The 27,932-nt window shown below is 38.1% G+C and overlaps 6 protein-coding genes across 7 annotated transcripts; 2 read left to right on the top strand and 4 right to left on the bottom strand.

The window, feature by feature from the left end:
- Positions 1 to 686: 686 nt before the first annotated feature.
- LOC103340192 (uncharacterized) lies at positions 687 to 5,383 on the bottom strand. Of its 2 annotated transcripts, none has more exons than XM_089042229.1 (11): positions 4,961 to 5,383; positions 3,562 to 4,652; positions 3,403 to 3,492; positions 2,796 to 3,260; positions 2,286 to 2,409; positions 2,049 to 2,201; positions 1,662 to 1,960; positions 1,491 to 1,584; positions 1,330 to 1,382; positions 1,163 to 1,247; positions 687 to 1,076 (listed from the first exon to the last, which is right to left on the bottom strand). In XM_089042229.1, exons 1-10 carry the CDS (start codon positions 5,184 to 5,186, stop codon positions 1,179 to 1,181), a joined length of 2,664 nt encoding a protein of 887 aa, XP_088898355.1. In that variant the 5' UTR covers positions 5,187 to 5,383; the 3' UTR covers positions 687 to 1,076; positions 1,163 to 1,178. The 2 variants fall into 2 exon arrangements, with proteins under 2 accessions (XP_088898355.1, XP_008241804.2); XM_008243582.2 differs by having other exon boundaries at positions 687 to 1,071.
- A 102-nt stretch (positions 5,384 to 5,485) lies between these two features.
- Positions 5,486 to 7,880, top strand: LOC103340194 (uncharacterized). Its single transcript, XM_008243584.2, has 6 exons — positions 5,486 to 5,673; positions 5,766 to 5,849; positions 5,984 to 6,068; positions 6,343 to 6,431; positions 7,187 to 7,298; positions 7,462 to 7,880. The coding sequence occupies exons 1-6, from the start codon at positions 5,638 to 5,640 to the stop codon at positions 7,689 to 7,691; spliced, it is 636 nt and encodes a 211-aa protein (XP_008241806.2). The 5' UTR covers positions 5,486 to 5,637; the 3' UTR covers positions 7,692 to 7,880.
- Positions 7,881 to 8,093: 213 nt separating this feature from the next.
- LOC103340193 (GDP-mannose 4,6 dehydratase 1) lies at positions 8,094 to 9,404 on the bottom strand. The gene has a single exon (XM_008243583.3). It carries the CDS (start codon positions 9,402 to 9,404, stop codon positions 8,289 to 8,291), a length of 1,116 nt encoding a protein of 371 aa, XP_008241805.2. The 3' UTR covers positions 8,094 to 8,288.
- A 2,849-nt stretch (positions 9,405 to 12,253) lies between these two features.
- Positions 12,254 to 16,726, top strand: LOC103340195 (Zinc finger C-x8-C-x5-C-x3-H type family protein). Its single transcript, XM_008243585.3, has 4 exons — positions 12,254 to 12,608; positions 14,905 to 15,108; positions 15,218 to 15,342; positions 15,442 to 16,726. Exons 1-4 carry the CDS (start codon positions 12,537 to 12,539, stop codon positions 16,562 to 16,564), a joined length of 1,524 nt encoding a protein of 507 aa, XP_008241807.2. The 5' UTR covers positions 12,254 to 12,536; the 3' UTR covers positions 16,565 to 16,726.
- Positions 16,727 to 20,788: 4,062 nt separating this feature from the next.
- LOC103340196 (SAUR-like auxin-responsive protein family) lies at positions 20,789 to 21,477 on the bottom strand. The gene has a single exon (XM_008243587.3). The coding sequence runs from the start codon at positions 21,337 to 21,339 to the stop codon at positions 21,019 to 21,021; it is 321 nt and encodes a 106-aa protein (XP_008241809.1). The 5' UTR covers positions 21,340 to 21,477; the 3' UTR covers positions 20,789 to 21,018.
- Positions 21,478 to 24,991: 3,514 nt separating this feature from the next.
- On the bottom strand, positions 24,992 to 27,824 carry TAF14 (TBP-associated factor 14). The gene is made up of 6 exons (XM_008243588.3): positions 27,477 to 27,824; positions 26,982 to 27,070; positions 26,670 to 26,891; positions 26,394 to 26,581; positions 26,190 to 26,311; positions 24,992 to 25,408 (listed from the first exon to the last, which is right to left on the bottom strand). Exons 1-6 carry the CDS (start codon positions 27,585 to 27,587, stop codon positions 25,313 to 25,315), a joined length of 828 nt encoding a protein of 275 aa, XP_008241810.1. The 5' UTR covers positions 27,588 to 27,824; the 3' UTR covers positions 24,992 to 25,312.
- Positions 27,825 to 27,932: the final 108 nt, after the last annotated feature.

The raw sequence follows: 27,932 nt of genomic DNA, 5'->3' as shown, positions 1-27,932 counted from the left end.
AAACTACTGAGCAATAACTAGTTGTCACCTGAGAAACAATGAACTCTAACCTGATCAATCACTTGTGCTCCTCGCAGGGATCCCCCACAAAATAAATCCTTTATGAAATTGAATATAACTGGACACCATATGGCAGACTTGACCTGATCAATCACTTATGCTCCTCACAGATAGACACCAAAACAAATTTACTTGATTTTTTTTTTTTATTCCAAACGGCGTCAGCATCTATCCCTCAGATAAACTGAACATTAAGTTATACTAGACCTCTGGCAGAACAGTTTGATGAAACATGGCAACAATGTTCATGAACCACTATATCCATGCCAAATACAGCTAGAGAACCCGAGCTACATTTCAATAAAGAAAAACGGACCACATAATATCATACACACCACCACCTCATTCACCCATCAGCAAAAAACAAGAATGTCATATAGAAGCCTACCCTAATATAGAAAAACCTCTGAGCATATAATCATGCAAGTCTTTCATTTAGATCGAATAGAACTCCATAATACATGCATATTGTCTCTCCATTAAAAAAAACACCTTCAGGTCCATCTCCATCAGCATGCTTATTCTTATCCCTCGCATCTCCATGAAAACGGGAAAACCCTAAACTGAAAACCTTTTATCTCCCACAAATCACCGAACTTGATTTCTCTAAACCACAAAATTAACTGTAATCAACAAACAAATGGCTCATGCCGTTATTTATAGATAGGGCTCGAAGAAGCATCTTAGCTTCAAAAGAACCATAACAGAGTTCATCGAGTTGTCCATTCCTAGGGTAAGATGAGTAAATCTTTTCCAACCTCTGCCATACAAACAATTACTAAGTTTCTAAGTCAGGGGTCCTTGAAAGACTACCTAAACTATAAACATCAAAACTTCGGAAATCCTACCCAAATTAACTAAACAGGCAACTAACAAGTAAAGAAGATAGATGGAGAATGAGGAAAAGTAGGATGAAGACAGAGAGGTGAAAGAAATATTCAACTTCTTTCTAACAGCAATCCACTTGCCCATCTTTGATAAATTACATCCTGCGTGCAGATCCATGGCCACCTGATCTCAATTAATAAAAACCATTAGAACATTAGCATACGGAATTCACAATCACAGATTATAACTTAAAATCATAAAGCATTTCTATTACCAAAAAGTTCTTGAGTCTAAAAGTAGTGGCCTCCTCTATATGAGTGATTCCTCCCATAATAAGATGAATGTGGACCAGAATGATACTGCAAAATGAAATTGATATCATCATCATATGTTAATGTAAATGTAAAGTAAGTCACAGTCACGTAAGCATTAATTGCTTACTTCAGGACCATAATAATCATGAGAGTAGAGACTACTGCCAGCTCCATAAGTATCTAGAAGATAAAGCAAATTAAGTGAGTAAACTGGCATAAAAGTTAACAATATGGACAGTCCAAGAGAATAGAGGAAAAACAAAGGAATGCTGAGCATAAAATCCATACCACTATAATGGTTTCCACGGAATGAAGCTGTTGGATCAGCATAATCCAACCGTGGGCGACGTCTACTAGGCTCCAAGTAATCATAATCATAGTCCTAAAGGTAGCACATATATGATAAGGACGGGCATAAAAGGCTTAGAGAACAACAAAATGTCATCAAGGGAAGCTTACCCTCATATGAAATGGACGTTTTATTCCTTGTGTGTTATCATCATAAAAATAAGGTTCATCAAAATGACCCCCCATTGGTGGTCTGTCAAAATGACCCCCCATTGGCGGTCTGTCAAAATGACCCCCCATTGGCAGTCTGCCAAAATGTCCTTCTGGAGAATATGGAAGCCTTCTAGGAGGAATATGCATACCATAGCCTCTATCAGGGGCACCATGCCAGGGTCCATCTATGTAGGGTCTTGATGATGAACCTCCGGCAGATGGATAATGACCACCCATGAAAGGGCCCCTTCTCCCCCCTGAGAAACATAACAAAATCAGTAAGATACTTTTGGTGAGATGGGGAGCTGAAATACTACAAGACATGATTATAAGCACAACAGAAACCTCGTCCATGAAACTCATCATATGGGTAATCGAAGTCATATTCATTTGGGAAACCCATCCTGCCAGTTTGACCTTGTCCACCATGATAGAAATGTCTGTCACGTTGGAAATTTGCACGGTTGAAATGATGTCCACCGCGACCAAAACCCCTCCCTGTGAGCAATATAGAGTAACAACAAGAAAATGATGTGCAAAGCAAAATGAATCTTTAACCAAACAAATAAACATATATCTTACCGAATCTTGGAAAGATACCACTACCACCACCACCATCACCACCAATTCGAAATCCACCGGCCATTCCACCCTTCACAGCCTGAGTTTTGGGCAAAGGATTTGAAAGTCTTGCTTTCACTTTTATCTAGAATTACAAAAACCAACATAAGTAAGTACCAAATTAAAATAGGTAAGAAAGTATGTTATTCAACTAATAATTCTGTGCCATGCAGGACATGCAATCACGTCTGAAGAAAACAATGGCCAATCAGAACAGGGAACTAGTAAAAACTCATCTCTTGCGTGTGTGTATGCATGTAGGAAGGTATGCATGTCTGTGTATACAAGAATTCATGCATCTATGTAAAGCAGTTAAAGAACTTCCCTATCCTTGCCTAGTCCAGCTTAAAAAATCAATGTTTATTTTTTTCCAATGTGTCACATAACCTAATCACTTGTTTCCACAGAGAGAGAGAGAGAGAGAGAGAGAGAGAGAGAGAGAAGATACAAAAGAGAAAAACACAAGAATACCTTTGAGTTTCCATCTGCCAGTTCTATATTATTTATACCATCAACACAGGCCACAGCAGATTCATGGGTTGAGAAATCAACAAATCCAAAATCTTTCCGCTTGGCTGTAGACATATTCCGTGCCAGAACAATGCGTAAGATTTCTCCATAGCATTTAAATTGCTCCCTAACCTGGTCCTCATCCCAATGAGGTGGCAGGCCATCCACAAATACCGACTTCACTTGGGACATGATCTCTGGGTCAGGCTCACGTAGAGGTTCAGCAAAAGCCACTTTGGCAGTTCTTTCAAGGTGACCAAATATAGCATCGGGCTGTTGAAGCCTCTTGTATGCAAGCATAGCATCACCATGACAAGAGAATTCAACAAATGCAAAACCTCGGCTCAACCCATCATGTTGAACATCTGGGACAAGATTTATGTTCTCAACACCTTCAACACCATAATCCTTCAATTTTTGTTTAATCTGTCATCCCATATTATGATAAAGGAAAGAGTGAACAATCCTGAGAAGCATATATACAAATTTAAAGATACTTATAACTTTATCCCTTTCTGTTACCTATTTACTTATCTGGTTATCTAAATTAATACTGAATGACACTTACAGCTTCCTTTGTCCATGTATTGCAGATATTACCCAAGAACAATGTGTCGTTGTCCTCACTCGGTGCTGTCCCACATCGCTTCCCTCGAATCTGCAGAATGGTCAATTAGAATGAAGCTTATAAGAATATGAAACAGGAAAGACAAAGAAAAATCCATACAACAGGGTTTTTCATTTCAGACAAAGCACGCCTTGCAAGCTCCTTATTTTCGAACTCCACAAATGCATAACCCTTGTTCTTATTAGTTGAAGTATTCTTGTGTAACCTAACTTCAACTATCCCTCCAATCCTCTCAAAGACCCTTCTCACATCTTCCTCCACAGCATCCCGATCAAGCCCCCCAAGAAATATTTCTCGTTCTTTCTTCATCTTGCGTTCATTTGCAATGGCTGTTAATTGCTTATCCTCCAATGTCTCAGTTTCTTCTGCTGGATCCTCTGCATCATCCTCTGGAAGTTCCTCCTCTCCATGTTCTCCAAGATCCACTTTCTCACCATACTCGTCCATCTGCTCATCACCATCATACACATCTTTTACACCCTCAATATCTTCTCCTTGTAACCCCTCTTCGACATTTTCTACCTTGTTAGCAGCCTCAACACGGGTCTCCTCTTCATCACCATTATCCATTGGCTCCTCCTGATCTCCTTTCACTGCCACTCCCTCTTTTACATCACAATATGGTTCATTCTCAGAAGACTTTACAACCTCCCCAACAACAGATTTTTCTGCCTCAACTGGATCATCTTCCTTGATAGGATCCACCTCCTCAACAGGATCCTCCTCCTCAAAAGGATCCTCCTCCTCAACAGGATCCTCTTCCTCAACAGGATCCTCTTCATTTTCATTAGGATCTGGTTCTACTTCCTTGGCGCTTTGTTTGTTTGTTGGCTGTTCAACATTCTCAACAGCTGGCTCTTCCTTCCTTGAAGGCTCTCCAACATTCTCAACAGTGCATACTTCAAATTCCACATGGCTTTCCTCCTTTTCAAACTTTCCATCATTCTCAGAAATGGGATTCTTCTTTGTGAACTCCACATCCTTGAGATCTGCTACTTTCTCCTTGTTTAACGCATCTACTTTTGCCTTCACTGAACCCCCCGATTTCCGTGTATGTGATGAAACAGATTTAGCTGATGCCGGTGTATTAGATTTCCCAGGAGATTTTTTCGCAACTAATTTATTCACTACACCAACTTTAGCGGCTGGTGTCACCTTGGCAGTACCAGCTGATGCCTCAGCCTCCTCAACTACGAGTAACCCACAGGTTTAAAAAAAAAAAAAAAAGTGAATAACTAACAAACACCATGCCACCAATAAAATAAATCAAGCATAGCGATTCAAAACTGACTTATTCACAACATCTTCAACTTAATTGGTAATAAAAGGTACATAATATCTACACTCCAGTACCTGTACTGTTCTTAATTTCACTAAGTACCAAATTTCATTTTCTATATGCAGCAGCAGTCATAACTTCAGAGGCTAAACCCTAACTCAATCAAACAAATTATTAGAAATTCGAAACAAATCAACACATAACTAATTCAATAGCTACCTGATGATTTTTGAGAGTTTGAAGCAGTAGGGGGTGTAGTCTCCGTCTTCTTGACCTGCTTAGCTCTGTCAGCAGCAGAGACGCGTTTTGCCTCGACAGTTTTAGGAGCGGCCGCTTCTAAGTCCAACTGAGAAGCCGCGGGTTGTGCTTTAGCGGCGGTTTTCCTCGCCGGCGGTGTTTTCTTGCCGGCCACCGATTTCGGAGTGTCCGCATTGCGAGTTCTCATGCTGACTATAAGCAGCGGATAGAAACCCTAAGCAACCGAGAGAAACAGAGTTAGGGCTTGGCAATTGTAGCTTGGGAATTTGACTGTGAAATGGCGGAGCGCGGTGGAGTTTTCAGTTTTGTGAAGCAAATAAGCTTCACAAATTGTTATAGGGAGCTACGCGCTAAAGAAAAGTTCGCGAAAATAAATTGTTACTAATTTCAATTTTTTTTCCCTCAACTTTGTTTTTCAACCTATGTGACACGTGTATACACCAACATAATTCATAAAATATGGGACGCAAAAAAATAGCAAAAAAAAAACCAAATCTAATTCTGCGCGGTTTCCGTACACGCGCGCGAACATTGTGTCGTCGAAAAGGTACTCGGAAGTAGAACGGTTAAGACCGCTTCATTTCTCAGCTGCGCCACTGAAACGGTGAGTTTCGTTCGTAACAAGCGGCGGCGAAGCGATGGGTGCCTCAGAATCCACACTCTCAAGCTCACAGGTAGCTCTGCGTTTTAATCAACTTCAAATTTTCTTTTTTCTTTTGAATTCAATTTCATTTACAGTATCAAATTAATTTAATTATGGTTGAAGAGGCCAGCCGATGAAATCACCACCGTGTCTGAGCGGTCAGAAGTCGCCGATCCCGTCTTAGAAAAGCTCAAATCCCTCAAAATTGTAAGTTTACAATTTCCTATTTTCAAATTATCATTAATTTAGGAAGAAAAAACAAATAGTTAGGGTTTAAGTTCATCGGTGTTTGGATTTTCTAAACGACATTTGGATTCACGTTTTGAGTTGTTTCATTGTAGTCGACGCCGATACTGACTTCACCCCCGGCTGAGGGTAGCTTGACTGACATTTTAGTGAGGAAACCTTCGTCGTCTTCTGTTTCAAGTAAGCTGCTTCAGTGATTTATAATCTTCGGTTTTGATGCAAAAAAGAAAAAAACAGAAGAAAAAACCCAAAGTTCAGTTCTTACAACGCAATTGAACTAGCTAAGCCCCTGTGGTCTGTGCATTGTGTATGCTTCAGAATTTTCATTTCTGCATCTATAAGTATAATGGTTGTAATTTTGTAGATGCTGTGTCTTTCTCTTTGCAACATTGATACTGATACATATTGCCTTTTGAAGTGGAATTCAATGCTCTGTTATGAATTGTCACTGCAGGTATTGTGAACCCAAAAGTGCTATTGGAACTCTTCTCTATGTACCGTGATTGGCAGGAAGAGAAGGTGCAAAAGATGAGCAAAAGACAGGTTTGTTTTAACAAGATACAATATTCCTTGTTGAATTTTGAGTTTGTTTGACATAACTCTAAGTTCTTTATTGTCCACACGGGCACTAGCCGTTAGTTTTTGATGGCTGGAGGGGTTACTTCACACAACCTCAAAGTTGAGGAGACATTGAATGATTTTAAAATGTAGGGAGAAAATTAGAACTCGATTCAGGGTTTAGGGTATTCTTCCTATTTCCCAAAGACATTGTGATGAATCATATTTTCAAAGGCAGTAGATTGATCTTTGGCCTGTCCTTATGCATCTTCCATCCGGCCAACTTCAGGCGTTCTATTTGGATCACCACGGAACAAAGAAATATGCGAGGTTACTTATGTAATTGGATCTTGTCTGAGACTTGGTTCATTTGATGTTATAGTGGATGAAATAATGTCACAGAATTAAAGGGATCAACAGTTTAGTATGATATCAGTTAACGACTGCCTTAACGAAGATGTTTCCATGAAATTCAAGTATAGCTCTCTGTGCAGTATTAGCCAGTGGTATGAAGTTGGTGAAAATCCAACATAATTGCACACTGTTGTTGTTATGTCTTGCAAATCAGAAAGTTTTATGTTTGGAACAATTTATGTGTTTGCCCTTGCTTTTAAGAAGCCTGTGTTGCTTATGCTGAATTTTGTGAAAGGCTGGCAGCAAATTAGGAACATTGACTTGTTTTTCCATCCTTTCTCCTCACCTGGAACTACGTAACCTTGATTTGTTGATAATTGTTGCAGGAAGACATTGAAGATAAGATAGAAGTAGCTGATGCTCTGGCTGTTAAACTTCTTCAACGTTTTAATTATTCAGTGTCAGCAATGAAGACGTCTTCGCAACATTTATCTGAAGGTAATTGATATATGTTCTACCTAATGTCTGGATGGACCTAGAGTATGGTGAAATTAGTTGTACAGCATGTGTCCATTATAATTTTCACATCAAAACCTGCTCTTGCCTGTATACCTTCTTATGACCTAATTTATTCTAACTTTATCTTGGAATGTGCATGCAGTTCATGCATTGCAGGTGGAGATTGGGGAGCTTAAAGGGAGGCTGACAGAGGTAATTAGTAACTGTGATGCACTGTGCCGGAGAATATCGGTGGAAGGACCAGAATCCCTTAGGTCATCTGTCAAGCCATTTGCAGTCGGCATTGCCGACCAAGAATTTCAATCAAGCTCATCTGATCTGCAAAGAGATCTAAACCAAAGTCTACCTTCTGCCGAAACCAAGTTAGACTGACTTAGCATCCTTTCTTTCTTGTACAAAACCTTTGTTGATTGTGATTTATTAACATTTTCAATGGTAACAAAAGTGTTCCTGTTGGCTCTCCTCCCTCCCATACTGAAGATACAAATGTAAAGGGACAGGGTAGGAACAAGACAAGCCCCACTATACAACACACTTTAATTTTATGTTTTTACTTGTTCCCATCGTTCTTGGCTTAACCAATAAACCAAGAAACAATCCACGTGAGCAACTGCCATCACCGACACAAAACTTTATACAAAATAACTTATTCTAGTGAATTACTGAATCAAATTATTGTCAAATGAGAGGGATCAGATCCAGCAGATCCCAGAGAGCTTTCACTATTCAAAACTGTCAAGCTCCAGAGCAGAAAAATTGAACAAAAACATAAACTGCAACAATCGTTCCAAGTATAGAATTGCTGAAATTGAATGAATGAAGTTACAGAAAAATTAAAAAAAACAACCCTCAGAACAGAGAACATTGAACAATAAATTACTGGAACCATTACCAAACTGTATCACCTCTAGAAAACCATTCAACTAAGCCACATTATATAAACTTCAACCCAAATTGAGACCAGAGAAATCAAGGTTGTTGCTGAGCATCCATGTACCCAGCATCAACGAGAACCTTCTCCCTCTTGGCCAATTCAACGTCTTCATCCACCATCATCTTCACCAGCTGCTGAAACCCAACCCTGGGCTTCCACCCAAGCTCCTTCTTAGCCTTTGTAGCATCCCCTTTCAGATTATCGACCTCTGATGGCCGCAAGTACCTCTTGTCAATCAGCACATGGTCCCTCCAATTCAAACCCACATACCCAAACGACGCCTCCAAGAACTCCTCCACCGTATGCGACTCCTCCGTCGCCACCACGTAGTCGTCGGGCTTCTCCTGCTGCAGCATCATCCACATCGCCTCCACGTAGTCACCGGCAAAACCCCAATCCCTCGACGCCTGCAAGTTCCCCAAGAACAACTTGCTCTGCAACCCGACCTTGATCCGACCCACTGCCCGAGTGATCTTCCGGGTCACGAAATTCTCCCCCCTCCTCGGCGACTCGTGGTTGAACAGTATCCCATTACACGCGAACAGCCCGTAGGCCTCGCGATAGTTGACCGTGTACCAATGCGCCGCGCATTTCGAAACAGCGTAGGGGGATCGGGGGTGAAACGGCGTCGTCTCCGATTGCGGAGGTGGGGTCGCCCCGAACATCTCCGACGACCCGGCCTGGTAGTATTTAATGTCTGTGCGTCCGGTGGCGGCGATGTGGGAGCGGACGGCCTCGAGGAGGCGGAGGGCGCCGGTGGCGACGACGTCAGCAGTGTAATCGGGGATCTCGAACGAAACGGCGACGTGCGATTGGGCGGCGAGGTTGTAGACCTCGTTGGGGGCGATGGTGTCGATCCAACGGCGGAGCGACGAAGCATCGGTGAGGTCGGCGTAGTGGAGCTTCATGCGGGCCTTGTGGGCGTTGTGGGGGTCGATGTAGATGTGGTTGATGCGCTGGGTGTTGAAATTGGAGGACCGTCGGATCAGGCCGTGGACGTCGTAGCCTTTGTTGAGGAGGAATTCGGTGAGGTAGGAGCCGTCCTGGCCGGTGATGCCGGTGATGAGCGCGACCTTGCGGGGCTCCGGCGGATCCGGGGCGGAGCCGTTGGGGGTGCATCCGGATCTGGTGGTGTCGGTCTCGGACGCCATTGTCGGGTCGGGTTTGTGAGGAGAAATGAGAGAGGAGTGAGAGTAGGAGTAAGATTGTGCAGAGGAGGGTGTAGTGGTTTTGAGAGATTTTAAGAGGGAGGGAAGGAGGGAGGGATCCAAGTCTGGTGGCTTGGTTGGACAGGAACGCGCTTTTAGCCGTTTTACTGTGGGGGTGGCTAGTAGAAGGGTGCCAGCTGAGTTGTCGGTGGGGGACCCACAGCACGATAGTCAGAAGGGTGCCAAATTTCTAACGTTTTTAAAAATTTCTAATCTTTGATTTGATTTGTATGCCAAATATTTAATTCTGTTGAGTTAATCTTGCAAATCAGCGTAATCATATTCTTAAACCAAAATGCTATTTTTACCACGGACGGTATGAGTAGCATTACACCTTTTTTAATATTTAAAAAATAATACACGGCTATACTTAGTTTTTTATTTTTTGAAAAGAGTATCGCCGAACGGCTGACTATTTCACACGTGGGCCCTAGGAGCTGTGCGGCTGCTTTTTTAAAAAAAAGTAAATAGTATAGCCGACCGGCTATACTCCATTTTTGTTTATTTTTAAAACGTATAGCCGCGTCTGGTTTTTATAAAGGGCAATGATTTTCCCACTCTATTTTATCACTTACACTCCTTTTTAGTTATAAAAAGGAGTGTAAGTGATAAAATAGAGAAAAATGGAAATCACCACTCTTTATAAATAGACTTGTGTTGACACGTGGCGCTTAATCTGTCGGGAACTTTTTATATTAAAAATAAAATAGCCGAATGGCTAGACTCGATTCTGCGCCTAACCTCCGTATGCGTCTGCCATTTTTGACATGTGGCGCCTAATCCCGAGGGTCCGTTAAAAATAATAATATATAGTACAGTAAATGCGGCTATACTCTGTGTTTGAATTTTTTAACACGGTGCGCTTATTCGTTGGGGACATCTTTTTGATATTAAAAATAGTTTTTAAGATACCACGGCTATCGTAGGTTTTTATTTTTTACAAACAGTATAGCCGCCTGCTATACTATTTTACACTGGGCCTAGGCGTATGCTCTGTTTTTTCTTATTAGATATACCATAGCTGATTGGCTATACACGATTTTTTCTTATTTTTTAAAAAATAGTTTAGCCGGGCAGTTTTATTGGTTTTTTTATATATAATTATCTTTAATAAATAGTATAGACGAGCGACTAAGTCTCTTATATATATATATATATATATATATATGTACGTATATATTTTTCAATAATACATTCGTGTTTTTTACACGTCTCATATTTTTTAAATAGCGAACATACAATAGACATTGTACATGTACGTACATATTTCTAATGTTTTGTACACGTATTTTTTTACAAAATTTCCAGTAAGACACACAAAATTCACATATTATACAAATAATTCTCACATATTATTGAATAAGAATAATATATGTCATAAAAATTATATTAAAATATTATGTAGTGGCCAATTAATATGTATTTTGGATATGTTGAAACTAGCAAATTAATATCTATAAAGTACAAAAAAATGCAACTAGGAGGGTCCTTTTTTTTTTCCTTTTTTTTTATTAAATAGTATTGTCTTGCGGCTATTCCTTTTAAATATAATGTATTTAAATAGTATAGCCATGCGGCTATACTACGACTTTTTTATATTAAAAAAAGTATAAATATAATGTTTAAATATAACATAAGGTGACTATCCACTTTATCTATCACATAAGGTGATATGAGAATATGATATACAAATACGGTAAGAGTAACATTACTCAATTTGTTTGTGCAGTCAATCTCATGAGTTCAAATATCATCAATCATGAGTTCAAGTATCATTAATAATGAGTGTTTAATTAAAAAAAAATTGGTACTCAACCATTATTCTTATGGTGTCAAATTATTACAAATTCAAATATCAAATATGTATGCCAAGAGTGGCTAAGGATATTTTTCTCTGCATTTGAGGTCCTATGTTTGATTCCTCCTCTCCTAGTATCACACTTGTATAAAAAAATTCAATTCAAATCAAATCAAATATATACAATTAAATTTTATTTGCTGAGTCTTATTTTACCCTTTTTTAATTCAGCTTTTGAAATACTACCTTACGAGCCTTTCTTAAATCAATTTCAAGATAGTTGGAGTCCCTCGACTACATGCTCCATCAACGAAGTATGGTGGTGTCTTCACCATCTTCTTCAAACACTGACTGATGATTAAATTGTGGGTCAACTCAATAGCCTCCAGTTTGGCTATAAAACGTACAGGAAAAGGAGATGCTATGGACAATCGCCTAGGCCCTTGCAGTGGTCCATCTCACGTGAGCATCGGGTAAGCATGCAATCCATTGCTAAATTAAAAATCCACTGGGATAATGGTCTCAGCTTATATTGGGCCAGATGTGGGGGGACGCGGCTCGATGGGCAAAAATATTAGATCCATGGACTCTTTGTTTTTTTTCTTTTCAAAAATTACAAAAGAAAAATAGGATTTTCTCACGCACTGTCGGAATGTCATGAATGTTTAAATATAAAATTATTAATTTATAAGTTAAAACTTTTTTTCATTGAGATATATCCCGTTGGTCGATTTTTATTTTCTTTTGACAACATAATATAACAAACTCAAATGAAGTGGAATCGATGAGGTGTAAAAAAGAAGAAGTTAATATGGGGTATTTTTTTGACAGGGCTAGTAAACTAATGCATTGCAAATAATCCTATTGTAATTCCTATCCGTACATAAAGTCGGAAAGGCCAGACCAGGCCAGAAAAGCACAAGCGCGTACCATACGCCAGGCGTACCATATGCGTGCGCTGTAAAATACCAAATAAGCCGTCATAATTGAAATCGGAAAATTAGGAAAATGGAAACCGAACAAAAAGCTGTCTCTCGAACATCCCAATAAATACAAGAACACCACCGCACTTCTCATATTAAGCAAACGCATCGGCTTCCTCTTCTCCTCTCGGTATCAAAATTAGGGCATTGCTCTTTGTTTTGCAGCCTAGGGTTTCGAGAAGATCTGCGCAGCCAGATCGATTACGATTTTACAAATCTTACATAGCTATTTTTTAATCTAGGATTAGTAGGAATTTTATATCGGTAAATTGAAGCGGGAAGGGTTTTTGAGATATGAGAATGAATATGAAGCGGTCGAGGATTTCAAACTCAGTTTCTTGGGCTTCTGGAGCCAATCTTTGTCAGGTATAATCGCAAAATCTTAAAATCTGATCTTCTCAGTTCTGATTCTGAACTACCAATTTGTTTTAGGTTTTTTAGTTTCTTCTTCGTATTGGATTGGATTAGATTGGAGGTGGTTCTGGATTTGTTTTAACCTTATAAGATTTCATTCGATTCATCTGTTTGGCAAGTCAGAAAATACTCCATTAGTTTTCCCTGTTCAATTAATCACAAAACCATACCTGTCAACTTGATTGATTAAAGTTTGCATCTGTTTATTATTTTTAATTATTATTATTATTCTACTTTATTTAAGAAATCAAATATGGATTACATTCGATTGGCAAATTAAAGGAAAGAGTGGATGCTCATTTAAAACCATCATCATAAACTCATTGAAAATTCGTTCTGTTGTTAAGCTACTTAATTAATTGTGAGTCCAGAAATCTGGGCAACAAAATTATACAACAATGACATTTACTACCAAAAAAAAAAAAAAATAGTGAGAAAAAGCCAATGCAATATTGGCAGTGTGACAAGAGCTTGAATAAATGAAAGATCTTGACACCAAATGAAAAAATTTAAAACGGAGAGATTCGATATTCATTCTCCTTCGAAACAGATTGATTGGCAAGAAGATGGGGTGGTCTTAAGGCTGGTCCTTGTGACTTATTTCTTGCATGTCACCCAGTGGTAAATCTGTTGGACTTCTTTAAAACCTATAATCCATGAAGTCCTTCAGCCACATCAATCGATTAATGGTCTTATTGAAAGTGTAGTGATCATGCAGAAACTCTTTTTTCTATATTAAGTCTCAACAGAGTTATCACAAGAATCAAAAGAATTTAATCTGATTTGATTGTTATAAAATCTTACTTGATGAAGTCCTTTGGACCGATAAATCGATTGATGATCTTATCGAAACTGTTCTGCTGGTCTTTATAATTAGGATCAACAGAATAACTAGGATCAACTAAGTTATTACAAGAATCAGCAGAACTAAATCTACGAACTCTGTTTTTTTTTGCTATAATGTCTATAATCTATGAAGTCATGTGGTGTTGTCTTCCACCCGTATTACAACATGGAAATGTGGTTTTACCATCTACCCATGTTATAACACATATATATTCATTAATTACTACACCTTAAAGTGTAAACTCGTTGGCCACCATGTGCCGTAGTTTGGGTGTACTGGTAACGGCATATATACATGTAGTTGGCGATGGGTTTATACATTAGGGTATGTTAAATATACACTTGTTATAACTTGGGTGGTTTGGTAACGCCACGTTGAGGTGTTACCCTCACATACAAAAATTTATCCAAAACATGTACAAACTGCTCTATTTTAAGGATAGGATCAACAAAATTTAAGATCAGCAAGACTTACATAAAGTATTATTGAAAGTTCAAAAGTTTTAGAACTTCAGATGGCTTATACCTGGGTGAGGGTAGTTGTCCAATGAAGAGTAAAAGGTTCCTGATTAAGAAAATATTGTTGTAATTTAGTATGCTGAAGGTTATAACTTATAATCATATACGTAAATAGTAGAAAAGATTCCCTATCTTACTCATGCCACTGTTTTTTTTCCATAAGAGTACATAATACATAATATCTGAATAAAGCAAGCACTAACTGATTGGTCAGTTACCTGAGCTTGTAGAACCCAAATTTTGATTATGATGAAAAAATCTACTGTGTCTAATCCCTCGAAGATAAGATGAAGTCTTGGAATTTTCTTCTTAACTCATACTTGCAAATACATAGTTGCAATGCACTACCTAGTGTAGGATATAATGCTAATAGTTGCAGAAAACTAGGGTGATACCATCCAGATACTGGGGTTAGGGTGTGTTCATGTGTCATATAGCCAGAAGATGTTACATATGTGGTGAAATCCATGTGTTTGAAGTCTTCATAAAATGTAAAGCAAAATTGTCCACTCTAATCAGAAATTAAATGCTAAAACATGGCTTCTGCCTGAGATTCATATAATGGTATATAGCCTCTAGCGTATAAAGGAAAAAGGTTTGGCCTTAGATATCTAAATATCCTCTATGCGTAGAATGCCTTGGAAATCATTAATATGAATGTCCATATGATAAAATGTGGAGACAATTAGTGTGTAGGTTTGATGAGCCGTACTGCATATAATGTGGTCAATCTCTAATGTAGATGCTGCATATAATCTGGTTTTTAAAATATGATCATTCTTTCTTCTTGTTAAAATTATCTTTCCAATTTTTTGTGGTAAATGTTGCTGATTGTTATCATTCATCTGTTCATTGTGACTGACCAAGTTGTGCATTTAAATAGGTGAAGCTGTTCTCTTCTGAGGATTGTCCTGTTAAAGTTGGCCTGAAATATCAAGATCATCTTCAAGCAAAGGCATCAAGTATGTTGAATTCAATTCCTGCGGAAAATGATTTTCCCCCTGGATTTGAAGGCAGTTTTTCTGTGGGCCAGTCAAAAGTGGAACTTCCCCACATCCCGAGGATTCAATGGAAACCTCCTTCCAAGGTGGGTAGATGTTAGATCTTTGCTAAATTATGATTAAGTATGCATGTGATTAGAATATCTGGTCTGTAATCTGAATTCAGATGTTGATATGTTTATTTTACTTGAACAGTTTGTCATAACTCCCACCTGGGAAGTAGCAGCTGGCGAGGAAAGTGAGGAAGCCAAGGCTCAAAAATCTAGAGAGATGAGAGTGCTTGAAGCAGTTTATCCTCGTTTTTCTGCAATTCCTCCTAAGTAAGCTTTCTACCTGTATCCAGAATTATATTTCGTAGTCTTTTTGTTCTTTTATATGATTGAACCTGATCATATGTTTTTTTTAATTTTTTGGCACAGCCCCTCGGTTTCTTTGGATGTAGAGGGTGAGCATTATGATGATAGCCTCACTCCTTTTGTTCCCGATACTCCAATTGAAGAAGAGTCCCCAGATTTACTTGATCTGGAAACTCCAGTGAATACCAATGTAGGTTGTCAACCACCAATCTTGCACCAAGGTCTGTTGGCATCTGGGAAATCAAAAGCTTCTAAATGTAACTCTCCTGGTTTGCAGCAACTTGCCAGTGATCAACCTGTACTAGGAAACTTATTTGATCTTAACGCGGACGTGACTGCTGCTGCTTCAGCTGCATTGACTGCAATCATGAAAAGCACTGAGAAGGGAAGTTTGGTCGATACTGGTTTGCTCATTAAAATTCTTAGTGACCCAAAAATGATCCAGAAATTGAGTAATGAATCCGGACCACAGGCCAATGCAGGACTTGCACCCATGCCAAAGACATTAGTTCCATCAATTCCCTCATCTCATCCAAAATCTGATATGCAAGGGACAGCTGCAGGTGGAAACTTCTGCCCTATGCCAGGTACAGTGGGAACTGCTTTTAATACAATCCCTCATCAGCCAAATAATGTTCAACAATCCAGGTTGAATCGACCAACACCACCGCCTCCTTTGCCCAGCCCCAAATCCAACTTCTTTATGTTGCCTAGCCTGCCAAATCCAAACCAAGCACAACCCCCGCACCCCCATTTAAGTGCAATGACTCAACCGAACAGACCTCCATTACCGCCATTCCCTTCAAGTGCAATGAATGATCCAAATAGAGCTCCCTTACCGCTATTCCCAGCCAAAGAAGCCGGACATGTGAAGGATGTGAACTACTTTAAGAACCTCATTATGCAACATGGAGTAGAAATCCAGGACCCATTTATTGCACAAAATGGTAACAATCATAATCACATGACAGACTTGAAAATGGTTCAAAACTTTAAACGAGGAGAAACGAAACCTTGCAAGAATCGAAAACCTTGCTTGTACTTTAAAAGCTCTAGGGGATGCCGTAATGGAGTTAATTGCACTTTCCAGCATGATACGTCATGCCAATGGCCGACTGGCAGTATCATGGAGGCCCATAGTGCCAAGAGAATGAAACTAACTGGGTTTAATACTGGAAGGATGTGAATAATGGAGCTAAAATCCTGCAAATTTGGCCCATCTTTACATTTCTTTTCTACACAAGTTTTGTGCACAGCTTGGGGTAAATTTGAGACCTCGAGACACAGGGTAGGTAGGTAGTTTTTCCAATGACTCGGGCAATTTTTTAAGATTAATGAAAGTTATTTTCAGAGAAAGCTTTTGTTCTGCTTATGTTTGTTTCTGAGCTCCTAACTCTCTGCACAATTGACGAACCACTCATAATGGAATGGCCCATAAAATGGTAGATCGTTTAACAAAACCCAAACCTGATTCTTGAACTCTCGGCCCAAAGTAGAACTTTGCAGATGATTGGTAAATACTAAAAACAAAGATCAAAAGAAGAATTGTAAGTGGTATATGTTGACAAGCTTTAATGATCAATGAATAATTATTCATGCATACTCATATTTTATTTTATTTTGAATGTTCAAATCGTTATTTTAAAGCAATGTTACTATCATCCCCTTAATTATTCATCCTATCCACCTTCTTGCAAAAGAAAACTTATTGGAATGGCACCCAAGAAAGAAAGTGCTCAACACTAATTAAGTTTTCATGAAACTTTAAAACAAAACATTAAAAGCAGTTACCCCTGCACTGCACCCGAGGTTTAGGTTCGATTCTTCCCTCCTCCAGTATTGCTTGTATCAAATTAAAGAAAAATGAAAATGAAATTTTTATTAACAAGACTAGCTAGTGTTTGTGTCCCGAAGGAACATGTGTGGGCTAGGAGACATTCTTGATATTTCCTTCACCTCATTTGGCCACTTGTGAAGATACAAAATTGGTTTGTGGGAGTTGTGTGGCACTCAAAATTAAACCCCAAATTCCAATAAATAAAAGAAAAAACATGTGAACTAAAGAGCATGTGCAGGTTTAGTTCTCTACTCTTAGGTGCTTATGAACCCAACATGTCTACCCTACAAACTAATCTCAGCCGACCCACTTCTCAACACAATCTGTTCTTGCATCCAAACTAAGCAAATTTATGTGGGAGATCCCCATGTCAGATTCAGAGCATTTTGATTATGCACAAGGTCGACGAAAGAGACTTGTACCAGAAAAGCTTCACAAGCTGACTAATATCTTCCATGCAAATTCAGCTTTCTTCACCCATGTGTGTTGGGATTTTAGTTCTTCATGTTCTTCAAGCCTTAAATGTTTCGTTGGTAAATGTTTTGTTGGTAAAGATCTAAAATGTTGGCTTCTTTCTTACGATTTTTCAATTCTCTTGTGCTGGTGGGGTGGGGTGGGGGCACAAAATAATCCAGTGATGGGAAGGTTAAATGCAAGAATACCTCGTCACCCAATTAATCCACTCATGATCTGTGCTACAATTAAATATACAAAAAAAATATTGCAAACCCCATTTGGACAAATGACAAACTCTATGTGTTAAATTCAGTAACATTAATTTTCTCGTTTTTATTATCTTCATAGGGTGTGGATGATGCTCTGATTAAGATTTTTTGTGATTTATTACGGCAGCGCGGAACCGCAGCCAAGACTGTGGTAGGCTGTAGGAAAGTTTTGAAGAAAAAAAAACAACAATAAAATTATCTACTACAAGAAGTATGCTGCCTTTTTTTTTTTCCAGGAAAAGAACTAATATTATTATAACCGAACGCTGACTTTGGCATTAGTAGCCAAGGTATTAAACAGCCATTCAGGAGGAACAAAATCTTAACTTACAAAAGATGCAACCTCATGAGCAGCTTTATTACAGTTGCGTTGCGAGGGGCATGAATAAAAATCACTTCTTGAAATTCTCTAGTCGCAGCTGGATGTCAAAAAAAAAAATCATTAGAAGCTTATTTAGTTTATGCCAAGAAATTTTTAGTTTAACCAAATTCTATTATATTTGTGTTTACAACTAATATATAAATAAAACTTAATTATTTATATTTTTGCACTCTGCATTTATGAAGCTTATTTAGTTTATGCCAAGAAATTTTTAAGAATTCACACTACAAAGGTAAGATTTTAAGCTAAAAAATTTAACTAACCCACTCATTGAAAAATTCTTGATTCAGCCATTGTACGACAGGGTGCAAAAAAAATGTTTTTTTGCATCAAAGTACATATGTAATGTTGATTGACATGGATGGAAAACTCAATGCGATTAGTTGAGGAGTAAAATCTTTTAGGGATGTTTTAATTTGAAGAAAAAGATGATGTGAAAGATTATGGCCTCTTCCGTTGATCACAACATTCTCATGTGAGCTTTGTCCCCTTCGTCACAAGGTTAGGTAGTTCTCCCAATCCCTTTCTCCAAAATAAAGCTTATACGAATGGAAACGCAATTAGTTGGAATCTTGGAGATTAAGGGAATGAAAAGGAATTTGTACCCTCCAAATTTTGCAGGACTGTGCATGGCCGTATCAATCAATAATCCATCATCATCATCATTTGATTAATTAAAATCGTATGCAACCGGATAAGTGTGATTAACAGCGGGCGCGGATCTAGTGACTAAAGCGTGATTAAGAGTCTCATAATGACCAAGACCAGCCAAAGTGGACAACGAGACCCACTTGCATGTGCCTCTCAAACGTACAAAAATGGAGTCCAATTAAGCATATGGCGTCACTAATAATAAAGATCAGAGGCTAAAAACTGGCGGAGTACATCTCTAATATCGTGGACCCAAATGCATGATGGGCAGGAAACCATTAAAAACTGATTAGGTATTTGGTTTGAATAATTCTTGCAATCTTTATGTGGCTTTGGACTCCACGTATAATTAATTGGTTTCTTAATCAATATCTTTTTTCATGGCTTTTTTGAAGAAGACTTTGTGGAGCATGACACTGGTCTATGGTTGGCACTTGGGGGTTAGGGTCTATAATCTATAATAAGAAAAGTTAGAGGAGAATGGATTTGTTTAAATAAGTCACACTTCCACAAATTATATGAAGTAGGTACTTGAAGATTGTACGATATTGTCAAGAAAAAACCAAATAATATTATATAGATTATGTCGTGTGGTGGGTGTCTTCAACTAGCACTAGCACATAAGTACAAAGCTTTGTGTAAAAACGTTGCCGAGGCATGCACTACAACAAGGATTTTTGTTTAGTGCCAACCTTGTGGTTATTAGTATAAACTAATTACAATTAGTAAAATTTGTAATTGACGAACACATATGCTATTACATATGGAAATTAGATGAAAACGAATTACTTGAAATTAACATATATAATATACGTGGGAGATGCTTCTTCTCAGAATCTCTTAAAATCACTCAAAGTGATTATATGGAAAAAAAACACGTGGGAGGTTTCATAAAAAAAAAAAGGAACAAGTGGGAGGTGCTAATCCACATAAGTAATTCTAAACTATCCAAAATCACTCTCAAATGAGCTTCTCATTCAAACTACTTTTCATGTATGAAAATAATGCAAATAGTCGTGGAAATTATGGACAGCCTTGCAATTATATGGCTGTTATATGTCACTACCTACAATCCAGAGTTACAATCATGGAAGAATTGCATCTCTAGAAAGTTCCATAGCGGTATATAAACTTATTCTCTATCTTCACATATGCATAACTTTTACACAGCCTTAATTAGTAGAAACCCTTACTCCAACTCCAACAACTTCAATCTCCAGGAAATTTGGGTTTTTGCATTCCATTACGATTAAGTTTTTGCCTTATTATGATAAAAGTTACATAGCTTCTCTTCCCCTTTACTGGAAATACATGTAAAAACAGTATTGTTTTCCCCCTTTTTATTTGCTAACAAAAGAGAGAAGAGGGGAAAGGGGAGGAAGAACAATGATTTTCTCCCCCGAGTTTAAAGGTATATATATATGTTAGAAAATCCTTCTCCTTATTCAGGTTATATTTTAATTAAACCAGACAACTAAAAAGATTTCTCAAATTGGACTTGCAAGTTTGAAATGAATTAATTAAGAATAGGGAATAGAAGATTGAATAGTAATCTTGACCAATATAGTCAATGTTTTACTTTTATATATATCATGCTAACCACTGTATAAACTAAGCCATAAAACCAGTCAACTTTCATCATGGATTTGCATGTCCTCCATCTTTTCATCTTCATCTTAAGGTGTCTAAATAAATTAATAAATAAAAACGAGAGAGAGAGAGAGAGAGAGAGAGAGAGAGAGAGAGAGAGAGATTGGAAAAGGGAGAGCCTGGGAGGAGCTCCCTTGAATTCTTTGATTTGAGTGTAACCACCACTGAAGAAAAACTGCTTACATGATCATAAGTATCAATATACAATAATCACTAAAAAAAAAGTTAATAAATCACGGACAGAGCCGCCAATTATAATACAAATTAATCAAGGACGTCTAAGAATGAATGAAGCAGGTAGCCAGCCAAGCAAATTAGCTTCATCTCTCTTGCAAATATTTGTTTCAGACACCAAAAACAACAAGCCCTCCTTTCTTCATGATCAATCAATGAAATTAATATATTTGATGCATCAGAGAGCGAAAAACGACTTCTTCGCAAGGAATAGTCAAGCCCATGTCATGGTTAAACCCAAACTCCTCCTCTGCCCTTTGGAGCAGAGTTTGAAACTCTGGATGGCCCAGCCATGAAATTGGGATAATGTATCTGCTTCTGTTTTCACCTACATACACAGCAAAATGCCCCTTTGGCACATCTTCAGGAAGACCACCTTCATTGTTGTAATCATTTTTCTTCCCAAAACTTGAGCATCTTTTCAGAATCTGCTTGAGAGCTGCTGTTTGAGGAAGCTTGTTTGACTTCTTGCTGATTGCCATGTTCTCTGTGTTTTGGGTGATGTGCTTTGTAAACTTGTGTTTGCTTGCTTGCTAGCTTTGAATATAGTTTTACTTGGTTGAGAGAGAGAGAGAGAGAGATGAGAGAAGCGTGTGATGTACTGGTGTGGAGATTGGAGGGGTGGAGAGGTATTTATATGGGCATAGTGGGAATGAGTGAATTGGTTTGAGAGAAAACAAAGCCATGTGAGATGTGGGGGCTAAGAACAACTCACAAGTCATTTGGGGAAAATAGTGTTCAAGGGCATGCAGTTAGCTAGCAAACCCCATTGGGGCTTGGCCTACCCTGGCTTCCCTCTAATTGTACACAACGGGCCCCCCCTCTCTTTCTCTCTTTGTACTACTTTCTATCTTACTCCTACGTGTATTTTGTTATGCGTACTGTCTTATCTAATCATCTTGTATATAGTATATCTCTAACAAAGACACGACTCACATTTGTAAAGAAAATAAAACTTACATATAATAGGGTTGTCACGTATCACTATAGATGACGAGAGAGAGAAAAAGAAAGCTACGTTGCGTATGTACCCCGTTGCAAGTATATGAGGTTCGGAAAATTTGAGAAGGAATTAATTTGTCCCAATTTTGCTGTCAAGAACAGTGCCCTGGTTCTGTCCCTCTCAAACTGTGTCATCCCTTTCAACCCGTTAACCGCAATTAGAATGTGTCTTCAAAACTATTGATGAAGACAAGAATGCGTACATATATTATTGCTGTGTGGCCCAAATGAGTCCAAATTATACTTCTAATATTTTATAATATCATACTAATCTGCAATCTAGGAAAATACAAACACGATCAACTTTTAAAAGATACAGAAAAGTAGTGTTCCATCCATTACAAATTAGTCCTAAACTCAAAGAGATTAGCATTATAATAACCTGATTAAAGGTTAATGAAAGAGCCCTTTCATTAATAATGGTCAATTCCCTCGACATATCCTGTATTTTTCTAATGATTCAAAAAAGGAGGTGATGTATAAAAGTAAACTTTACATTTCATTGTCACACCATTGCATCCCACCAGCTAAAGAAATTGCCATCTGTTTTTGTTTGGTAAGCTTTTGGGTACGTACGTGCAGTCCAATTTTTGGTCAAAAAAGAAAGCCACTCTGTATTTTATTTAATAGATGAATGGGCAACCATTCTTTTTTTATTATTTTCTTTTGAATTGAGAAAATTTAGGGTTGCATTCATAATTCAGTTAAAAACATTAGTCGCACAGAACCATTACAATAACGGAGCGATCTAACATCAAAATTAAGATAATTTAGTGCGCCTCCACTAACGATCACGCAGGATCGAAAAAACTCTAGCATAGACATCCCTACTAAAATCACAAAAACAATAAAAACAATAATAATAAAAATATTAAAAGTATGATCTGTGAAGATAGAATTATAGGCGACTAAATATTTAATTTGAATAATAATAATAATAATAATAATATCTTATCAGCTCTTAGATCAAATGCTAATTAGATACACATCACATCAAATGCTTTAACCTAAGTCACTTATGGATCAAAACTCCTAATAATAAAAGGGAAAACAACCCCAGCTACCTAAAACCAACATAAAATCTGTCAGGAACGGAACAGATTTTGGATGGCAAATGCAATAGAAGCCTCTTTGTGAAAGGTGGTCCAAATAATGCAGCATTCACTTTCTATATATTTTCTTGGCTAAAGAAGAAAATCTCCACAACCCACTTTGATTTATCTTGATAAAGGTCATAAGCAACTACCCGCTAAATACATGTGTCATGTGGATATGTCTTTATATAAATAAATATTCAAAGTTAAAACGTCTGATTTTACAGTTCACCTTATACTCGCTATTTGGTTTATGGGCAAAATTGCCCTCACCAATGGGTGTAAGGGCTACAAGCCATGGTTAAAAATCCAGTTCCCTAACTAACTGCGTCTCTCCTTAGGGGACCAAAATGCTCACATTTTTTGTCTCACCTTTTTTTCTATGCTTGTTTGTCATGTACACAAACTCACATAAATAGAAACATACCAAACTTCCATGTTGCCCAACAGCTAAAGGGCAGTCTTCCCTTAAGACCCTCCCAATGTCAGCGTAGTTGCCCTAGGCCGCCAAAATGGGGAGCAAACTGCTCACACCTATTGGTGTTGCTTGCTGCCTTCTGGCACTGAAACTCATTCAGAACCAGAAATTAAAAAAAAAAAAAATAAAGTTAAATTCTTCAAACGTTATCAACTTTTGTAGATATGAATTCTTACCTGAAAATCCATGACAGATAATTGTAGGATGCACATGTTCAACTTGAGTTCCTTGAGGTGCAATTAGTTTCGGAAATGTCTCACCATTCAAGACTGCCCATGTGGGATTTTGATAAAAACAAAAACCAGACCATACAGATATATATACAAAGGAAGCTGGTATGTGAGGACACATATTCCTCTTCAAATGAGCACCACCAGTTTCAACTTACACGGTATATCTCTAACCTGACTCACTTTTTTGGGAGAATTTATTAAGCCATGTTCTAAGGCTCTCAAAAAGCCATCCTCAGAGCTTCAAGGTCAGCATGCCCATCTGTCTTCCTGCAACTTCACTTTCTTGTTTTCTTTCCCATTCCAAATGATTGTCCTGGATTCCTACATATATACGTACATACAAAGTCACAAAATTCGTATCATGACATCATGAACCAATTTTAATATTTAGATCCTCAATTACTCAATTCTCACTTTTTTGGTCTTCGAGTAATGTTTTAGAATTCTATAGTGCTATCCAACTTTTAATTTGTTGTCACTTTGGTCCTTGAATCAATGTCCGTTCGCTTCTCTCTCAAAATTATAGAATTCAGAAACTGAATTGAGGGGGTAGAGTGATTTATTGGTAATAGTTGTGTCCTTTGGGGAAAACTCATTGAGATCCAAATTCCAATACCAACGAAACAAGTCGCAGTCTCGACGTGAGATTGAATAGAAACAGTGGTGGTAATGTCTATATATGCGGCTACCCATGTTGTGGATATGAATATATACGGATAGAGCATATGAAGATCAGAATAGAATTGGAGTCAGTAGAGGCCATATCATCGTCACTGAGGCAGGGACCATGATTGCCAATCAACACAAGGCTCTTGTGTTGCAGATGATGTTTTCAACCTATACATCAATTCATGAACATGTGAAGGCCATGTTACTTTTGTCTTCAAGAAACCTTATAGAGACAAAATACAGATGGCTGCTTGAATTTGATGACAGCATCATAACTGTTGCTGACATTTCAGCTTACCAATCTAGTCATCTCAGAAAAACTTAGGCATCTAATTTACCTTAGAGTAGGGATATGAAAGATATCTAATTTACATATCAATGCATCAAAAGTCAGAATTCTCCAGCGTTGGCATGCATGCATCTCTCTGCATTTACATTCACAAGTCCTTTTGAACACGCAATTAATGTAATGACATTCGTTACTCTGCATCAGCACAAGTTTTTGAACAAATTAAGCTGTGAGAAAACCGATCAGCACAAGACCAAATCTGAGTTAGGTAAAACAAATTTGAGTCATCCATTTGATCAGTTCAATCTATCTTTGATCTCTTGTACTAGCAGTGAGAACCGAGGATCATACATTTTCATTTAAGTCATATCTCAAATGGCTTCTGATAGTTCAACGTCAGAAATGGATTAATCAAAATATACATACAACTGCACATATGCATAAGAACATTCATACATGTTTTTACATTCATAGACGTCCATGCACATAAACTTCTAATTCTTGCCTGATGATATGCTGGGTACAATCCAATGTTGTTCCTACACTTCACTTCCGTTAGATCCAAAAGAGAGATTTAAACGAAATGGATATTCCCATAACTGCGACAATACACATGTTTACATCAATAATCATTCTTAGGCCTTCAGCGATCTACACTGCTGAGGAAACTTGAAGGATAATCTACCCTGATCATGTATATTCGTATCCAGAGGGTGGTTTGGACAGCTGGGGCACTCCATCCAACATACTCAGTTTTCTTCTCACGTTAACAATGTGGGCTTGCACCTATGAAGTTGAAGAAAGTGTCAAGAAGTTAGACCAGTCAAACAGGCATAAAGAAAGACCAAAACAACAAGAACTGATATGGACAACAGCACATGCAATCAGGCATAGCTACACGTGAAACCTGAGCCCATAACAAAAGTTGTAAATTACAAGATAAAACTTAATCAGAAGCATTCAAGATAGTGCAGGACACATAAGGCATCCTTCAATAACCTGGTATTAACTTGTCAAACTTGACCACATGTTACGAGAAAGAGCAAAACAAGTCACAAGAATTGACAAGGACAACAGTACTTGCAACATGGCATAGCTACTAGTGACACCAAGCCATAAATAAAACAAGAAGTTAGAAGATAAAACTCAATCAGATGCATTCAAGAAAGCGCAGGGCACACAAGACAACCAGCAAGACTTTATCACAATGGAGTGACCTAGCCAGGATACATATACAGTATAAAAAAAGAGAAGCAGATCAGAATGACCAGCCCGACATTGAAGCTAGTAATAGCATGTAATCTCTAGCGAGTAACCCTAGACAGCAGTGCCTTAACATGACACCAATAAGCATGATCATACAAGCTCTTATATTAACAAATTAAAATAAAATAAAACAAACGAGTGTTTTCATTCTTAACAGGTGAAAAGGGGGCGGGGAGGTAATAAGTTAAGAATATGTTAGTTCAAAAATAGTAGTATTTTACAAGGCATAAACGCAGTACAAATGGAGCCGAAGCCACATTGATTAGTTCAAAAAGAAAAGGAGATAGCAACCAATTCTAACCTCCTGACGAGCCGCTGCAAGTTTTAAGAGCTCATCAGGCTCTGAAAAATTCAAGAACCACTGACTAAGGGGATGATCTTTTGTGTCCCCTCGTCCCTTTTCATACACGCGATCAATCGATTCTGTAGAAGTCAACATATGAAGTTTAAAACCAAAGGAATGTAAGAAGCAGGAGTTGAAAAACCAGCAATGCAAGAAATTTACCAGGATTAGGCAAGTTAAAACCAGCAGGCAAACGTGGCACTACAACAGCTGGATGGTTCTGCACACGAGCAACAAAGGCTTCTGAAGGATCAGGGAAAACTAATTCATTGTAAGATTCCATAACAACAGGTCTCTTGGTTGACTGGGGCCCAGATTCGTCTTCAGTATATAACTTCAAAGGGTGAAACCTGCAGATGATATGAGCTCCAGTAATTATTGATCTGCCTTGTGGGCCTTTTCAAGCAGATGAAATCAATATCACAATATGCAACTCACAAGTCCAACTGTCTCTCACAGACATCACTGTGGAAGAACAGACTGATGGAAATTTCAAATTCACCCCAACCACATTCTGTTAACTCAAATGGGGGTGAATCAACCACTCTCATAGGGTTATTGAAACTAGGATGCAATTGAAATATAACTCGCTTTACCACCACCCCAAGGTCTTCGTTTGTTGCCCCACGAACATAAACCGTCCACTTATGGGACTGAGACCTAAATAACAGAAAACAATACAGGAAAATGATCAAATAATCTACAAAAAGAAAAACGCATACAGCAGGACCCAAGCAAATGAATACTTACTCACTGGCCTTCCTACCAAGATAGAATGCGATTGTCCCATACACTATTGGCACACAAATCTCGACATCCTTAAGTCTCCTGTTTGTGCCCTATGAAAATCCAAATAAAAAAGCATCATAAATGTTTATTGAAAAAAGAAAAGGAGATGGGCATTGATTACAGCTAAACAAATTTTCCGGGTCTTCTAGCCCCATAGTACAAACCTCATATTATCTAATATAATAGAGGGTGCTACAAATTGGCATAATGAACACGAAATGTCAGACCTAAACATGGAATTCAAATATATGGAACCAACAAATGCATAAATCTTTTAACGTTAGCTCGTTGCTTCCTCAAATTCAATAACTCAGAAACACATAACTACAGAAACTAACAGAAAAAGGATAGATTTTATAGAAGACAAAGTGAAAAATTCAAAATTTTCAGCCTCATAGTTACATTCATAGAAACCCACAAAAATTTTAGCCCACGAACAGCACAAGAATGGACTACCTTCTTGTCGGTATCTTCAGCAGACTTGGAAATGCGGATTGACTGTGACGTTTGTGCAGAACCACCCTCCTCAGGCTGAGGCTGAGTTTCACCTACTTTTCTGACTGACATTGTGACCCAAATTCAAGCTTCCGTCTTTGTCAATTCAAACAGAGCAATGAAAACACAGAGTTGAACGCACACAGCACAAAAGGGTTTTGATTTTGCGAATTCGTATGGCACAAATTGGGTATCAGAAAGGGCAAATTGGAGGTATAAAGGGGGTTAGGGTTTTAGTTCATTTGATTTTGGTTGGGTATTTTCAGCGGGATTTCGAGCTCTTTTATTTTTTCCATGCGAAAATACAAATTTTTTGACCAAAGTGTTTTTTTGTTGTTGTTGTTGTATTGGATGACGTCTAAATAAAAGGATAACATTTATTATTAGTAAAAAAAAAATAAAGAAGATGACATTTGT

The sequence above is a fragment of the Prunus mume genome, linkage group LG8 (assembly GCF_029339155.1).
Source record: "Prunus mume cultivar Tortuosa linkage group LG8, ASM2933915v1, whole genome shotgun sequence".
Lineage (NCBI taxonomy): Eukaryota > Viridiplantae > Streptophyta > Magnoliopsida > Rosales > Rosaceae > Prunus > Prunus mume.
Note: the sequence above shows the minus strand (reverse complement) of the source record. Positions and strands in the feature narration are given on the sequence as shown.

Bases quoted from the DNA above. Each gene is read 5' to 3' on its own strand.
- LOC103340192 (XM_089042229.1), bottom strand. From the start codon at position 5,186: ATGAGAACTCGCAATGCGGACACTCCGAAATCGGTGGCCGGCAAGAAA. The intron at 2,202-2,285 runs GTAAGATATATG...TATTGCTCACAG, and splicing joins TGGTATCTTTCCAAGATTCG to GGAGGGGTTTTGGTCGCGGT. The intron at 1,961-2,048 runs GTTTCTGTTGTG...TATGTTTCTCAG, and splicing joins TGATGAGTTTCATGGACGAG to GGGGGAGAAGGGGCCCTTTC.
- LOC103340194 (XM_008243584.2), top strand. From the start codon at position 5,638: ATGGGTGCCTCAGAATCCACACTCTCAAGCTCACAG. The intron at 6,432-7,186 runs GTTTGTTTTAAC...TAATTGTTGCAG, and splicing joins AAAAGATGAGCAAAAGACAG to GAAGACATTGAAGATAAGAT. The intron at 7,299-7,461 runs GTAATTGATATA...ATGTGCATGCAG, and splicing joins TTCGCAACATTTATCTGAAG to TTCATGCATTGCAGGTGGAG.
- LOC103340193 (XM_008243583.3), bottom strand. From the start codon at position 9,404: ATGGCGTCCGAGACCGACACCACCAGATCCGGATGCACCCCCAACGGC.
- LOC103340195 (XM_008243585.3), top strand. From the start codon at position 12,537: ATGAGAATGAATATGAAGCGGTCGAGGATTTCAAACTCAGTTTCTTGG. The intron at 12,609-14,904 runs GTATAATCGCAA...GCATTTAAATAG, and splicing joins CTGGAGCCAATCTTTGTCAG to GTGAAGCTGTTCTCTTCTGA. The intron at 15,343-15,441 runs GTAAGCTTTCTA...TTTTTGGCACAG, and splicing joins TTTTCTGCAATTCCTCCTAA to CCCCTCGGTTTCTTTGGATG.
- LOC103340196 (XM_008243587.3), bottom strand. From the start codon at position 21,339: ATGGCAATCAGCAAGAAGTCAAACAAGCTTCCTCAAACAGCAGCTCTC.
- TAF14 (XM_008243588.3), bottom strand. From the start codon at position 27,587: ATGTCAGTCAGAAAAGTAGGTGAAACTCAGCCTCAGCCTGAGGAGGGT. The intron at 27,071-27,476 runs GTAGTCCATTCT...GGATTTTCATAG, and splicing joins CTGAAGATACCGACAAGAAG to GGCACAAACAGGAGACTTAA. The intron at 25,409-26,189 runs GTTAGAATTGGT...TCAACTTCATAG, and splicing joins TTGCAGCGGCTCGTCAGGAG to GTGCAAGCCCACATTGTTAA.